Consider the following 14,579-nt stretch of genomic DNA (forward strand, 5'->3'; position numbering starts at 1 on the left):
ATCTAGTCGAATGATAGTGATCACTGTAGCGTTTTTGCAACTTTTTGTCAGGCAATCACCTCGACCTCCTATTTGAGTGCTGCCTGCCTGCCTGCCTGCCTGACTTTCTTCGGCTCAAACCGGCGGATTTAACAACTCTGTTTTTGGCCAGACTTCATTTAATCCTCTTATTTGTGTACAAATTGGGAGAAGCGACACCCTACTACTCATCAGGATGTTGGCTACGGTCCGCAAGCAACTGATTAGCCACCCGGCTGTGAGTAAAGCGAGTTTAACTGAGCAAAAGCTTGCCATGTCGCAATGTTTGCTTCGGAATTCTGTGGATTTCCTTGGTTAGCTTAGCAACGCTAGCTTTGACACGCGCTGAACTTTGCGTCGTAAACAAATCATCACAATCTTATCGTGTTAGCCCGTAACATGTACCATTACGCATTTGAAGTGCTTAAACGTGCATGTGGGGATGCTTTGGAGTGAAATGGGGTCAGACGGCGGGCAGGCGGGCGGGCACACACCCTGCCTGATAAGACAGCCAAGTAGGTGCCAAGTTGTAAATAGCAGCCGCAGCCTCAGCCGCAGTCGCTGCTGCTTGCACATATGGCACAGCTCTTGAAAAGTAGTCATTATTAAACTACTCGACCAGAAAATATCTCTTTCATATACATTGTTCATCTTAATACATATTTTTAAGCACGTTATGATTTTTTTTCAAAAATGCATCTGACTGTAATTGTTTATCAAGTTTAGTAAGTGGTTATTTCCAGTGTTCATGTTTGTGCTTGTCAGTGGTCAAACCTGAAAATAGCCATTCTTTTTTTTCTTCCTTATTTTTTGGCTTGCTCCTTGCAGCTGATTCCACTCTTCATCTTCATCGGTGGAGGCACAGTCATGTCCTTGGCGTACCTGGCTCGCCTGGGCCTGAGGAACCCAGATGTCTGGTAAACATGCTCACCAAATTTAGAGAAAATGAATACTATAAAAAATGAATACACAAATTCATTTGCCAAATGCATTTTATAACATTGCACGCTCGTACATTTCAGCAATGCCTCGAAACCACCGCTAGGTGGCAGTATCGCTCCGTTAATTGTCACTTCAAACAGTCTGTATTGTTGACGGTATACAAGTTGTTGTTGTTGTTTTTCTGATTTTTTTTTCATTTTACACAGTTTTCTCAATGGTAATGTAAACTGAGCTGTAGTTTTATTTTGTTCTATGACTTTTATTTTTATTGTGAAGCAGCTAGTAAATGGGATTGAAAAATCGGGATTGTGTGCACTTTGTAACTTTCATCGTTCCTAACATAGTTTTTGTCATGCATTAACTGTACGGGACTTGAATTTTCAAAACAAATCATTTTTAATTTGATTTCTGCAGCTGGGATCGGAAGAACAACCCCGAGCCATGGAACAAAATGTCTCCGACTGATCAGTACAAGGTTGGTTTAAACCGATGGCCAATTTTACAACTCAAAAATCAATGGGAAGTTTGCAACTTAATGTCAGGTTGGTTAAGAATTAAATGACAATTATTACATGATCATTTTCAACTTCCTTGCTAAAGTGCTTCTTAGCGAACATTACTGCTGCCAATAGGAGCGACCACATTGGAACTGTAGACAGCTCCGTTTGAAATTGTAACACATGGGATAGTTGAAAGCGTTTGAGCCACTTTTGGTCTCTGCTGTGATTTCCAGTTCTACACAGTCAACATGGACTACAGCAAACTGAAGAAGCAAGGACCCGACTTCTAAAGCGTCTCTCGTCCGCTGGACCAAACGCACAAGTTGCACGGTTGGACGCGCATCATGAGTCATATTTAAGTTTCATCATCGCATCTCCTTTTATTTGAAACCGTGCTCGTCTTCACTTTTGAGTGCGTCAATAAAGTGAAAGGAGTCTTTTCTCCTCCTGACAAGAGAAAAGAGTCTGTTTCTTTTTATTGGAGTTATCTTTCGTTGTCCTTGTGCGGCATGTTTGCTTTTTATTTGCTGGCTTGCATCATCCTCTCTCCTCATTTCACCTTCTTCTGGCCGCCATCCAGAATCTTATCAGTCGAATCAGGTCATAAATCCAAAGGGAGTGCCTTCTAGAAAAAGTCTTACCAAGCAAGCAAGCAAGCAAGCGATGCCTTGAATATTTCTTTTTCTAACAATCAAGCAAAGGAAAGAATACTAGTACTGTAGTGTTTCTTCTTCAGTCTGATAAGTTTGTAAATGTCAACACGTCGCCGTGTCTGAGGCGTCGCAGGATGCGAGAAAGCCGAGAAGCGTGAGCAGCCAACGTGGCCGGCCGTCCGTGTAAAATGTCAAGAAGACCTTTTGTGTTTGAACAGAAGCACTCTGTTAAATCCACCGGCACCTTCACGTGCTTATGGGAACTGTGCACAATGCAGAAGCCTTCTTCTTCTAAGACAAGTGCGTTTTAATGGTCGGACAAAAAACTTGAAGCGGAATTAGCTGTGTTCTAGACATAAGGGGTCACACGGAAATATGAAAAGTTTTTTTTCAGTGATTGGTGGAAAATACTAGCATGCTGAATGTTTCTGGTGCAGGTCTTCAAAAATAAATCATTTTGTAAATTAGTCCTAAAATTTGATGCAAAAAAATTGTTTTGGTACCGTGCAAATAAAGTGCCTCTTAATTAAATTGCTTGTCATTTGTTTCTGTTTTTTATCACCAAAACCCTTTGAGGGAATTGCGTTGCTATGGTAACCACTCAACTCAGCTCATGCTTTCCCACACAGGTCAGCAGCAGGTTGCCAATTGTCAAGTGCCACGAAAGAAGGTAAGGTGCACTTAGAGCTGTACTGCCTTGCACCAATAGCGGGCGCTATACAACTGATAGCCATTACTTTTGTCCATACAGGAAATAATAGTACTCGAAACATTGACAGTTTAATACATTAAAGAGGAACCGAGGGCAAAAAATCTTCTTTGCAGTAACACTGGTGCAAAGTGAAACGTTACAGCTCACCTGTTTTTTGGATTGAGGTCACCAAAGGTTTACAATGCCAAGCCAAGGTTGCAGAGGAACTGGCGGAAAGTCTGACCATGCTTTGTCATTTGTTTGAGTGACTTTGTTGCTGCCGATGTTGCTTGGGCGTCGGTGCCTGCTACAGGGACAACAAAGAAACATTCAAACCCAAACAGAAAAAGAACTTTTATCCCAACAAAGTCTTATTGATCCTCGTTCTTTGTCAGGCGTGACGACAAAGTGCCATATTGCGCGGCACGTTGCCAAAGGTCAGGGCTGTCGTCAAATTTTCCTCCTGAGGGATGGCGGCGGCGGCGGCGGCGGCGGCGTTCAGCAACTGTTTAGAGAGAAATAGCACCGGGATGAATCCCTGACATCTCAGGGACGCTGAAGCCGAGCGACGCGGTGCTGTTTTATGTAGCGTGCGGGGACGAGACGTGTCGAGGCCGCGGGTTTGATCCCGAAACTATCAGTGCCGCATGAATTGTGTCCTCAGGCAAAAGCGCAGATGCTAGCTGTTGTGTGTTTTATGTGGCAGAGGGAACATCTTCACTGGGAAAAAAGGCAGGTGAAGAACACAAAAAGTACAGTGTCTGTCTTGGTGATTATGGAACAAAATTGGGATCCGATCTAAATTGATGTTTTGTAGCATTTACACCTTAGTTGCTTGGCTAATCAATCGACTTTTTATCTCTTGCTATATTTGGTTTATTTGTCACACAAACCACGCACGCCACTCGGAGTGGCCCCTCAAACGTTTAGCGTTACTGAACCATTTAAAGATGTCATACTAATTTTGGCCACCAGACGGCAGACATCGCGCACGAACTCTTGCAACACTGCTGCTGTAATAGCGAAGAAGTCCGTGTCATTGCCTCGACGACACCGAGTTCGAAAGTACACGCACATAAAAAAACGGTGAGTATTTTTCTCACACAACATTAAAAGTTCGTTGAAAGTACATGGGGATTGAGTACATTGGTGTCCTCCCAAAACTTCCATCCATCCAAGGCTTAATCGGACTACAGACGCGTATGCTTGCTTAATTGGACACCTGGCCGCCCGCGTCGTTGTGATGGACTTCCACCACCAACTTTACTTCCCTAAGTGGACTCCATTTTCACAAAGGTGAGCAAACCACACTTTGGGGATTTGAATGACATACTTTTGTGAAAACATGCACAAACTGAGTTCATCTGCTGTTTAGCACTTTTGTGCCGTGTAAAATAAAAACCGATGTCAAATCTGCCAAGCAGAAACCTACAGAGTAAGCCTTCTTCAAAACATTGATAGTCTGTCTTCCATTTTGCTTTTAAAAGCCATTTCCAAAAAGATGAATATTGTCAATTGGTACCGAGTTTGAGTCGGTTTCACATGATAACGTGACATTTATTTGGGCATGGCTAGACCTAGAAAAAAAAGTCTCAAGAAATGACTGGTCCAGTAGTCTGCCTTTTGCCCAATCTTCAGATTTAGTATGTCATCTAGAACAGGATAAGCCATAGAGAAAAACAACTGATGGGGGGGGAAAGGAAGGATTCAAACAATCTTTTTTTTTTTTTTTTTTCTCCCCCCACCGCTGGTAAACAGGTCAGAATTTAAATAGCTGAAAATAGAACATCTGGCTGGGCCTTGTCAGTCAGCGGCGTGTAATGAAATATGGAAATTTGGCACTCTTCAAAGAGAAGACGCGGGCCTCTTGGTGGCGACGTCTCCAACGCCCGCCCGCCTGCCCGCCCGCCGTCGCCAATACCCTCTCAGCCCCGCCCTCTCGAAAAAAAGCGTGCTATATTTCCAGGTGCGGGCGCCGCGGCCCAGTCCGCCGCCGGTGCCAGCTCGTTAGCACTCGCAGCCTGGCAGAGTTGGCAGCTGGCATCATTAAACTTCAAACCTGTTTTGGACCCGGGGCGCCGCCGCGGGGACAGACCTCCCCCCCCCCCCCCCCCCATCTCCGTGTGCTCCCTCTCCCGCCGACAGCTGATTAGCCGCACTTTGACGGCGGCCGTGCGCTAACCAAACACAACAATTCAAATAGAAGATTTAGTCTTGATGTCTATTTTCTGTATCAGAATTTGAAAGAGCTGTTTTCTTCCAGATGCTCGAATCCGATTGCGCAGCAAACAACTGCTCTGACGTACGTTTGGACGGAGGTCTGGCTTGAAGAATTCCTTCCGCCCGTGTCCGACTTGATGGACATTAGAGGTGAGAAACGTTGTCTTTGGGGTTGATCGGAGGACACTGGCAGGCTTTTTCTGCGTGTGCCTGAATCGAGAGCACGTCTTCACACGCCAAAAGACTTCTTTTTAAAGACGTGGCCGCCGCAAGCTGCCTGCCGCCGAGAACAAAAGCGTAAGGGCGCCCTTGGGAGCTCGTAATTCAGCGGCGCGCTTAACGAATAAGTAGCAGCGGCGATGGAATTTATTCAGGCTCGGAAAATATAACGGAGAAGGCCGTCAATGAGGTGTGGAGGGAACATTTACCGGCGCCAGCATTTTCAAACATAAGTGCCGTTTTTTTTTTGTTTGGAAGCTACTTTTAACGAGTGCCTGTTGGATCGTTACGGCTAAATGAGCGGGAGGTAGGAGGTCCAGTGGAGAAAACTGGAGTGGGTGTCCGGCTCCTTAAAGGATCCCTAATGATCCCGCATTGATGGGCAAAGCTCTGACGTGGAGGTCACGTAGCTGTGGACTCCGGCGCTTTGGGGTTACGACACCGTCCCCTGAGACGGAACCCTTCGTCGCCTCAATTAAAAACGCAGATGCAGATGAGCGTCGTCTTTGCCACGCTGGTGCGGCGACCTTCGCTAGGGGGCAGCAGAGTGTTGTGGAGCTCTTGAGAGTAAATCCAGCCCGTTGGGCCAAAGACCTGGAACCAGGTGGTACGACATGGAGTCTTGATCTCAGTGTCTACAATGGCAAGCTGTTTCTTCCGTAGTCCAGGTGTCTAAGTTTCCCATCAGTCACATCCGTTTTTCTTCCATCCCTGTTGAGCCGTCAGTCGCTCAAAAAGCGTTAGTCTGTGTCTGTGTCTGTGTTTGCGCTTCATTCTAAACACTGCCGTCCACTGGTCAGTCCTTGTAAATGCAAAAACGGTAAGTACAGCAGAAAGGCATTGAAAAACTCTTTGGAAAATAAATGGCAATAAAAAAAAAGCACCTTGAATTTCCACACGCCATAGTTCCTCTTTATTCAGCATCTGCTCATCTGTCACATGTCCTCTATTACTAGTACATCCAAGCAATGATTATGATTAATGGAGGACATGAGCAAAACAATCAGAGTCCTTAATTTCCATCCCGTGTTTGCAATTTAGCGCCCGCTAATGTAGCGCACACGCTCTCATTTTCCTTCCGTCGCCGGGCGGGCGTCTGCTTCATTACACCTTATTGCAGAGGCAGGCCGCACAATCACAGACATTTAAATATAGATTGCGTGCAAAACAAGTCTTGCGCGTGCGCGCCGGCCGGCCGGCCGGCTTTGAAGACGTGGTGGAGAAGATGCGGGCTCATTGCGGCCTTAATGCATCCCATAACTGAGGCGAGCCGGAGCACGCCGCCGCCGCCGCGTCTATTAGGTCTAATGACAGCCGACGGATGGACGCCGACGTCCGCTCGGAGGCGAGATGAGGCCCAGCGGGCTAAATGCCGCCCCGCCGCTAATATGCAGATGGAAAACAAATTCGCCGGGAATATTTCCGTTATGATCGCCCGCTCGTCTCATTACGAGATGTTTTGTTGTTCCGCGCCAGCGTAATTGTTTGTTTGTCGTGCGACGTGGGCGAACCCGGGGAAAGTTGACTCAGAGTTTGCATTTTGGAATCTTCTTATTGATAGACTAAAGAGTCGCCATAGTAGTATTTTTTTTCTTTTTTATTACTAATATTACCACAAATTGTTTTCAAAATATTGAAAGATTTGTCTTTTATTCTAATGAAGAGTTACAATGTCAGATTTTCTTGAGGAAAAAAATGCAAAAATAAGTCTTATTTGTGAAAAATTCGAAATTACAAAACAACTTTTAACGTTATGGAAAGTCAGACAGAAATCACCACAACAACAAGAAAATCAGAATGAAGTGAAAGCAACCCAATTACAACATCACAGTGGAAAGTTTGTTGTAGTTGTTCCTGCTCATGAGCTCATTTGCATGTTATTAGAGCTTTTCATTAGGGCCAGTCAAAGCTTGTTGTTCATCACGGAAAGGGCGCCGACACAAAGCGGCATTAATGTGAGCCAACGCGCTCGTAATGATGTCACGGCGAGGACAAAAAGCCCTCCGGTCGGCCTAATTCTCCCACACGCCTCTCTCGCCCAGACTTGAGACGAGCGCCGCCGGTCGGTCGGTCGGTCGGTAGGTAGGTAGGTAGGCAGGCAGGCCTAATTGGAAACATGCGGCCTCATCAGAGCCAACGCCATTGTCCGACTCACTTTTTTTCCCCTCCAATCCATTTTCAAGTCAATTAGCTGCTCGGCCAGAGAGGGCGCATAATTAGACCACCAGCACCGGCGAGCGGGCGAGCGAGCAAGCGATCGCTGCCGGCCAGCCACGCTCAAGCTGCTTGCAGTAAATAAAAGTACACAAAACAAGCTCAACTATGCGCAAGCCTTTTTCACACTGCCTGGAAAAGACGACAAGAATGGAAATGACACTCAATCGGGGCTGGCCTTTAAATCATGAGCTGAATGCCCGGGGGACCTGCCCCCCCCCCCGCTTAGTTTTCATTGGCCGGCTTCAAAATGGTCATCTGAATTGTTGTGACTCCAAATGGTCACTTTTTGTACGTTGGCCTCACGTGCTGAGCTAAATGTCCGAAAGATGTCTCTTTTTAGATCTAAAGCCTTGGTCGCTTATTGCCTCCATCCGTCTCCCGGTTTCTTATTGGCAGTCCCGGCAGATGGGAGGGAGGGAGGGAGGGAGGGAGGGCACGGCGCTTTGGCCTTCCTGATGGAGGCGGCGCCGCCGCCGCCGCCTATCTCCTCTGATCATCTGTTACCGCTGACGGAACATATTGGATTATCGATTTTGTCAGGGAACGGGTCTTTGTAGGCGTTCCAAAGGCTCGGATCGGCCGACGGAACGATAAAAATAAATAAATAAATAACACATCCTGGTCCCTTTTTGATCCTTGCCAGGGTGGAGATTTGTCCACGGGAGTGTAATACATTGTCTGCCAGAAAATATGAATAAGCCAAGAAGTGAGGCTATGCGCTTGTGTTCATCATTTATTTATTTACTTATTGATAAAGCAATGTAGTCCTTCTCATGGATTGTTAAAGCCAACAAGAATCAACAAGTATACAGTTCAATTTGTGTAATTGATCTTCTGATGGGCCAATTGCAGTGCAGCTCTGAATTAAGCCTTCATCCACGTAGCCAGACAGTCAAATTACTACCGAGGCACATTCGTCACATAGCGGTACCCCAACAATATTCAAATGCTTTTATTATTTTTATTTTTAAATCTCAACACAGTCAGTCACTTTTATTCTCAGAGACAACATAAGAGGCCATGCAGTCCGACTGTTCTTTTCAAATGTGGTCCCGAGTGTCCGAAACGGGGTTATCCAAACTTTTGCACATCCCCAATAATTTAGTGCGTTTAAACAATTTGGGATTCAAGTTGAAGGAAAGCAACTATGTTTTGTGGCTCACAGAGGAACACCACCCCCCGGCCAGTACCCCTCCAGCGGTGCTCCTCCAAAGTCCCCCTGCGGACAGTTGGAGACCAAGCTGGTCGGGTCTGAATTGAAAATCAGTGGTGGGTGGCAGAGGGGAATGCTCATTAAAAAAGTCAGCGAGCGAGCGAGCGAGCGCTAAACAAACGTGCATGTGCTGAACTCCACGTTTGATGGTATAGAATCGCCATGTGGCCTCTGACCTCCGGAGCTTATGATAGAAGGGCCGCTTCTTTGTAGAGTATGTAAATGGCTTCTGGGCGCTTTGATTGTTAAGAAGCTCTTTAATGCATCAAAAGTAAGTCACCGCTCGGATCACCCAGACGGCTTGAAAAAAAACGTTTTCAAATGTGTGATTTCATGCTTGGAAAAGCCTTTGTTGGGGCAAAACAACATTTACATAAAAAAATAAAAAAAGGAAACGCTGACGTTAAGAGCCTTTTTCAAATTGTGTTTTCCACAATTAAAATTTGTGACCAGCCGACAACAAGATTTGATAAATGTTTAGTTAAAAACCTCGTGGTCCATGTTGTGGAGCAAATGCAAATGGCGTCAATATGAGTGTTATCCACCCCCCAAAAAATCTCTAATCAAAGAAGTCAGTAAATTTACAGTAAATTGGTTAAAACATTTAGTGGTGTGCAACCACAAAAACAAAAAACAGCTGCAAATAATGAATGCAGCACAATTCTTGACGGCGCAATCGGCGCACGGGCCGTTCGTCACCCTTCCCTCATATCAAATGTTAATGTCAGTTTGGGCTTCTGATATTTTCCGCTTGTTAACGTCGGCCCACTTCTTTGTAGAGTATGTTAATCAATTGTTAAGTTCTTTAATGCATAAAAAGTAAGTCACTTGGCTCATCAAAGACACGAACGAGCGTGCGTGCGTGCAGCCACGTACAGTCAAGGCACGCGACGAGTGCGGCCCCACGTCGATAGTTGCCTCGATTGCGGATCGAGCAGCCACGTCGGCGCTTATCGACGTATGCCCATCCGTGGCGGAAAAAAGGAAGCCGGAGAAATAAACAGATGGAAGGCAGGATGGATTTTTGCCATTTTAACAAGTGATGAACGGCGAGCCAGGCTGAGCCCAAGTGTCAAGGAGTGATGGTGCAAATGAAAGTGGCGAGTCAAGGTCACGTGAGCATCTGTTCTGGAAAGCATTGTGATGCCGCGCTGAAGCAAACCAGAGTCAAACTTCTCACTTCCAGGTGTGTTACAATTGCATCAAATTGTAGACGCTGGAATTAGTCCTCAAGAGTGAACTAACAGAACATGTCATGTGAAACCACTTCCGGTTGTTTACACATGCCTGATGGCTCACTTGTTGTTCCCCCCCCCCCCCCAAATGTTACGCAGTCGGGAACAAAAAGTGACTCAACAGAAGCCATACAGCTCTTCATTTGAAAATAGGACCCAATTTTCTTTCCGACCTACATGAGATCAATAGAGTGCTGAATTCATTTCTGTTTTAATTTCGTAGCCAATGATGTGAGCAAAATGCTGCGTGTGGTCAGCACCAAAGCGAAGCCCGTTCAAAGCATTCTGCTTCTTTGTCGCCACGGGACAAAAGAGCAACGGAGGATGACGCGCGACACTGCCGATGTTACACCTGCGCCGCTTTAATGGTGTGAACGGGCCCGTTAAAGCCTCCAAAGCCACAATAAATGGGACGGCCTCCGTCACGTTATGAGACTTAATTAAAAAGTCCGTGCGCCACTTAAATGGCAGCGGCAGAGCTTGTTTTTGTGTGCCTTTTAAAAGCCCCGCATCCCTAATGAGCGGCAGAAAAATGCTTGGACCGGCGGTGCCGGGTCGCCGCGTGCCTCCCGCCCTCCCGCCCGCCTGCGTCAGGAGGACGGATAACTGCGCCTGTGACCGCTGGTTTTATTGAAAGATGTTTACAGCGGCCAGGCGGAGATGAAGCAAAATGACAAATAAGAGTGTGCGGCCATGTTGCCCCCGCGTGTCCTTGTCTCTCCTTGGAGTGCTCATATTTCACCGACCAAACCTTGAAAGACAGCCAGACAGCCAGACAGCCAGCTACGTCGGTCGGTCGGTCGGTCGGTCTGTCGGTCTGTCTGGCTTCAGCTTGACACATGGACCACTTTGTTTGCTTGCTGTCAAAGGTGTTGCCTTGTTTCTCTTAAAGGACAACCCAAAAGGGAAGAAATGATTTGGAAGAACTATCCGCTTGCGTCTGGGAAATTCCTTTTCTAAACTGTTCCCTTCCAGTCTCATCAAAAAGACTGTCCAAAGTGAATCAAAGCACCTTGTTAAAGGCTATTATTCACTCAACCCAGACTGCGGGATCACTACTGTGTACTACTGCGCCATTGTGCACCGTTGTGTACAAGCGTTCACACCCTTTGAGCGTAATTAGACGGCAGTGAGAGCCCCGGAGCTCCGACGCCAGCCTTTGCTATGCAAATGTTCCCTGCCCGAGTGGCGCCGGAGGCCGATTCGGCTTCCCCCAAGTCAGTCAAAGTGAGCGCAAACTCTGACAGCGAGCGGGCCAAAGCCAGCACGGCTCACTTTCAGCTTCCTTGTTAATGAAGATATTCATTTCTTTTTCTTTTATCCCCCTCCCCCCGCTAGCGTATGCCACTTTGCACAGAACAAATTACCGGCTCGCTACGAGAGCGCGGCCGCGGCCGTCGACTTTTGCAACGTAATTAACCGGCCACGCGGTGATCCAAAATGGGAGAGGCGGAATTGAGGAGAGAAAAAAAAAAAAAAAAAAAAAAGAATGCTTTGTTTAGTTTTGTTACATTTGAAAGAGGAACTCGAGTCCAAAAAATGTTTGCACTATCTATATCTTCTGTGTCTGATGAATACTGTGTTTGTGAAATAGGAATTAAGCAGCAAAATGCACTTGTTTCTATCCATCTCAGGGAGCGGCCATTTTGCTTGGCCTGCAGCGCGCCGGGCGGCGGGCGGGTCCCTCAGGGAGATGTCGGCCTAAACTGGCAGGTCTGAAGTGATTATGTGAGCACGCTTGGAAGAGAGCCATGCCTTCGGGTCCTGTGGGAGACCTGAACGCTCTTTGACGCGCGCTACAGAGGAGGAGTGAGAGCCGCGGGAGGAAAGGTAGGTTGAAAGGAGGAGATAACACACACACACGCACACACAATCAAACAGGGAAAAGTTGTTTGCGTTTAACCTTTATTGAAGCTTACCTCAACAAATTGACGTCATTGGGATTTCCACCATTTCCGTGCTCGCTCCACAATGTTGTGCGTATCCCATTTTGTCAATTCATTCCAAATGAACGCTATCGAATTGTTTGAATGCACAAATCAAGGCCTCCGCCTGATGTGCGGTTGATAAATGAACGGCCGGCCATTGGTGATAAATAGCCGCCCGAAAAACCTCATTCACATTCTGCCGTCTTGGTAACGCGTCGACTCCAAAGTCCTTGACGCACCAAAGGAGCCGAGCCGTCCTTTTATCGGCGCCTTGCAGACAAATCCAGTCTCAGCGTTCAGTCATCGCTGCTGTAATCCATCAGAGAATTTACACATTGTTGTCTTTTCCTCCCTTTTCTTCTTCTTCTTCTGAACAGCGCGTTCCTCTTTAGCACTTTGAAAGAGGCTTCGACGGCAAATGCGCATCAGACGGTGCAAATTAGCAGCAAGCTGCCACGCGTCCTTGTCGGAGTTCTCATATGTCCTCCGTAAATGTCAAAGGAAAGAGCAAATAAATAAAAAACAAATGACAAGATGAGTGAGCAAGAAAATTGAAAGAAATACAGAATAAATGCCAATTGCCTAAAGTAAAAAACGCCAAATTGACAACTACTAATGAAAGAGTAAACAAGTTAAGCTCTATTAAAAAAGGAAACAAGTTAAGCTAAATGAAAAAAAATCAACAAAAAAAGAAGTAAAAGATGAGTAGAGAATGACAAACTATATACAATAATAGTTTGTCATACATATATTCCGTATCCTCTGCAAAGAACCACTCACTAATAATACTGCTGAGGAGTTTGAGCGTTTATATTATACTGCCCCTGGTGGTTAAAGCATGCATACCAGAATGTCTGTTCGAATGAAGAAAAAAAAAAAGGGGGCAAACAGTTTCGTTTATGTACATTTTTTCTTTCTTATTGAATTCCTAAACGCAAGGTTGGAGTTGGATTTGCTGTGCAGAATGTTGACTCTTAACAAAGGTCTGCTGTAGTGCCTTCAGTCACCACCTTCCCTGGCTGCAGCCGCCCATTCCCCCCCCCCCGCCGCCATGCTGCAGCCAGCGTCGTAATTGAGTGTGAGCCTTGTGTAATCTACACTTGATAAGCACTCTAATTGAAGTGCAAATTCAATAGTCCCTCATCAGCTTTTCCAAAGGCTTGGGCTAATTAAAAACATCACCGTGCCCGCCGCCACGTCGAAGCTGCAGGTGACACGTGCGCAGGCCGCGGTCGGCATCGTAAACTATACAGAGGCGGTCACTCGACTACGATAATGCACCGTTACGATATTTTGCATTACCGAAGAAGTATTCCAATGAAAACAGTCTTATTAGATTAATCACTAAAAATGCATGTGAAATACAAATGATCATGACAAACCAAAATTAAAAAATAGCTACAAAAAGTTCAGTACATTTAAATAAATAAATGCCAAATTCTAAAGAAATAAAGCACAATGACAAATCAATCAATCATAAAAAAATCCAATCAAAATAGCTCTAAAAATGAATGCAAACAGTATCTTAACATATTAAAAGAAATACAAAACCTAATTGCAAAATGTTGTTTTAACATTACATTTGAAGTGAAAATAGGGATAAGGTCAAGAATGTGCAAGCAGCTAATGAATATTAATGTGCGTGCGTGCGTTGAGTGGGACTTTGCAGCTTTAATGAAACTTTCTGTTTTCTCTGTGGGTACAGACACACATGCTATGCTTATTTCTTTCTTGATAATTGCGTTGGAGTAGCGAGCCAAAGCATGGAACGCCTTCTTCCCAAACGTCTCAGCGGCCAAGTCAAGACAACATGAGACAGAGACCATGTGTGTGTTTAAGAGAGGAGAAAAAGAATCGCGTCCATCTCGTGAATATTGTTGCGCGTGGAGATGAAAGGCGGCGGCGGCGGCGGCGCGGATGAAAACAATCCAGGTGTCACAACAAGCTTCTTCCTTTCTTCAGCTGCCAGATTTCCTCCTCTGCCTTTTCTCTCCCCCCTCTGTTCGTTCGCCTTAAATGAAAGATCCCACCAGGGCAACTTTTGGACGAGCATCACAGCCAAGCCTCGCTTCATCCCCCAAGTGTTTTTGTTCTCGTCGGATGATCTCCATCTTCAAAAAGGGGGCGGGCTGCAAATCACATTAGTCTTCTTCTCTGCTGGAATTTGCCAAGACAGCCGACATGGGCAACGTCCCACATGCGGCGGGCGGGCGGGCGGGCGACTCGACGCCGATTCGCATCTGCCGCGCAAACAAACAAACAAACAAACAAAGCTGACTTCTCCTCGCAGCCCAATTAAGATGCTGGCAGTGCATTCAAAAAGCTCACCTCACCTCCTCTTCCGCTCGAGATGCCTCATGATGACTGCCTTTCATTTCAAGATTTCAAGGCCCACTATTTTTGTACACCTCCTGCCTGCAGGTGGAGCTGTGGCTCGTGTTGTCTTGCCAGCAGTGCTTCTCAAAATGTTTACACCAAGTAGTACCGCCTTCCTCCCAAAAGTGCCGCCTACGTTAATACAGTAGCATTGAACTGAACTAAATACATCGAGTTTGGACACAAAATGTTAACAAATCAAAATACAAAATAAATGGATGATTGAATAGATGTCCAATTGAAAAATCTGAAATAGTGTCAGGATATAAAAGTAGTCTGAAATTGTGTTCTCACTTTGCTGCGAGCTAATCCAAGATGTGTGTGGTTGGTGGCGCTCTCGCATGTGGCAGACGATAATTGCCCGCTC

At 45.9% G+C, this 14,579-nt stretch overlaps 1 protein-coding gene and 1 long non-coding RNA gene across 2 annotated transcripts in view; both read left to right on the forward strand.

Annotated features, from left to right (window-relative positions):
• Window positions 1-82: 82 nt before the first annotated feature.
• On the forward strand, window positions 83-1,921 carry ndufa4a (NDUFA4 mitochondrial complex associated a). Its single transcript, XM_049744789.2, has 4 exons — window positions 83-256; window positions 847-935; window positions 1,375-1,435; window positions 1,694-1,921. Exons 1-4 carry the CDS (start codon window positions 215-217, stop codon window positions 1,748-1,750), a joined length of 249 nt encoding a protein of 82 aa, XP_049600746.1. The 5' UTR covers window positions 83-214; the 3' UTR covers window positions 1,751-1,921.
• Window positions 1,922-3,787: 1,866 nt separating this feature from the next.
• The window catches only part of LOC125983671 (uncharacterized), a 43,987-nt gene continuing 33,195 nt past the window's right edge, over window positions 3,788-14,579 (forward strand). The window contains exons 1-4 of the long non-coding RNA XR_007486769.2: window positions 3,788-3,890; window positions 3,984-4,100; window positions 5,068-5,174; window positions 11,543-11,738. This is a non-coding gene — a long non-coding RNA (uncharacterized lncRNA). The remainder of the gene's footprint in view (window positions 3,891-3,983; window positions 4,101-5,067; window positions 5,175-11,542; window positions 11,739-14,579) is intronic.

The sequence above is a fragment of the Syngnathus scovelli genome, chromosome 16 (assembly GCF_024217435.2).
Source record: "Syngnathus scovelli strain Florida chromosome 16, RoL_Ssco_1.2, whole genome shotgun sequence".
Lineage (NCBI taxonomy): Eukaryota > Metazoa > Chordata > Actinopteri > Syngnathiformes > Syngnathidae > Syngnathus > Syngnathus scovelli.

Bases quoted from the DNA above. Each gene is read 5' to 3' on its own strand.
- ndufa4a (XM_049744789.2), top strand. From the start codon at position 215: ATGTTGGCTACGGTCCGCAAGCAACTGATTAGCCACCCGGCT. The intron at 936-1,374 runs GTAAACATGCTC...TGATTTCTGCAG, and splicing joins CTGAGGAACCCAGATGTCTG to CTGGGATCGGAAGAACAACC. The intron at 1,436-1,693 runs GTTGGTTTAAAC...TGTGATTTCCAG, and splicing joins CTCCGACTGATCAGTACAAG to TTCTACACAGTCAACATGGA.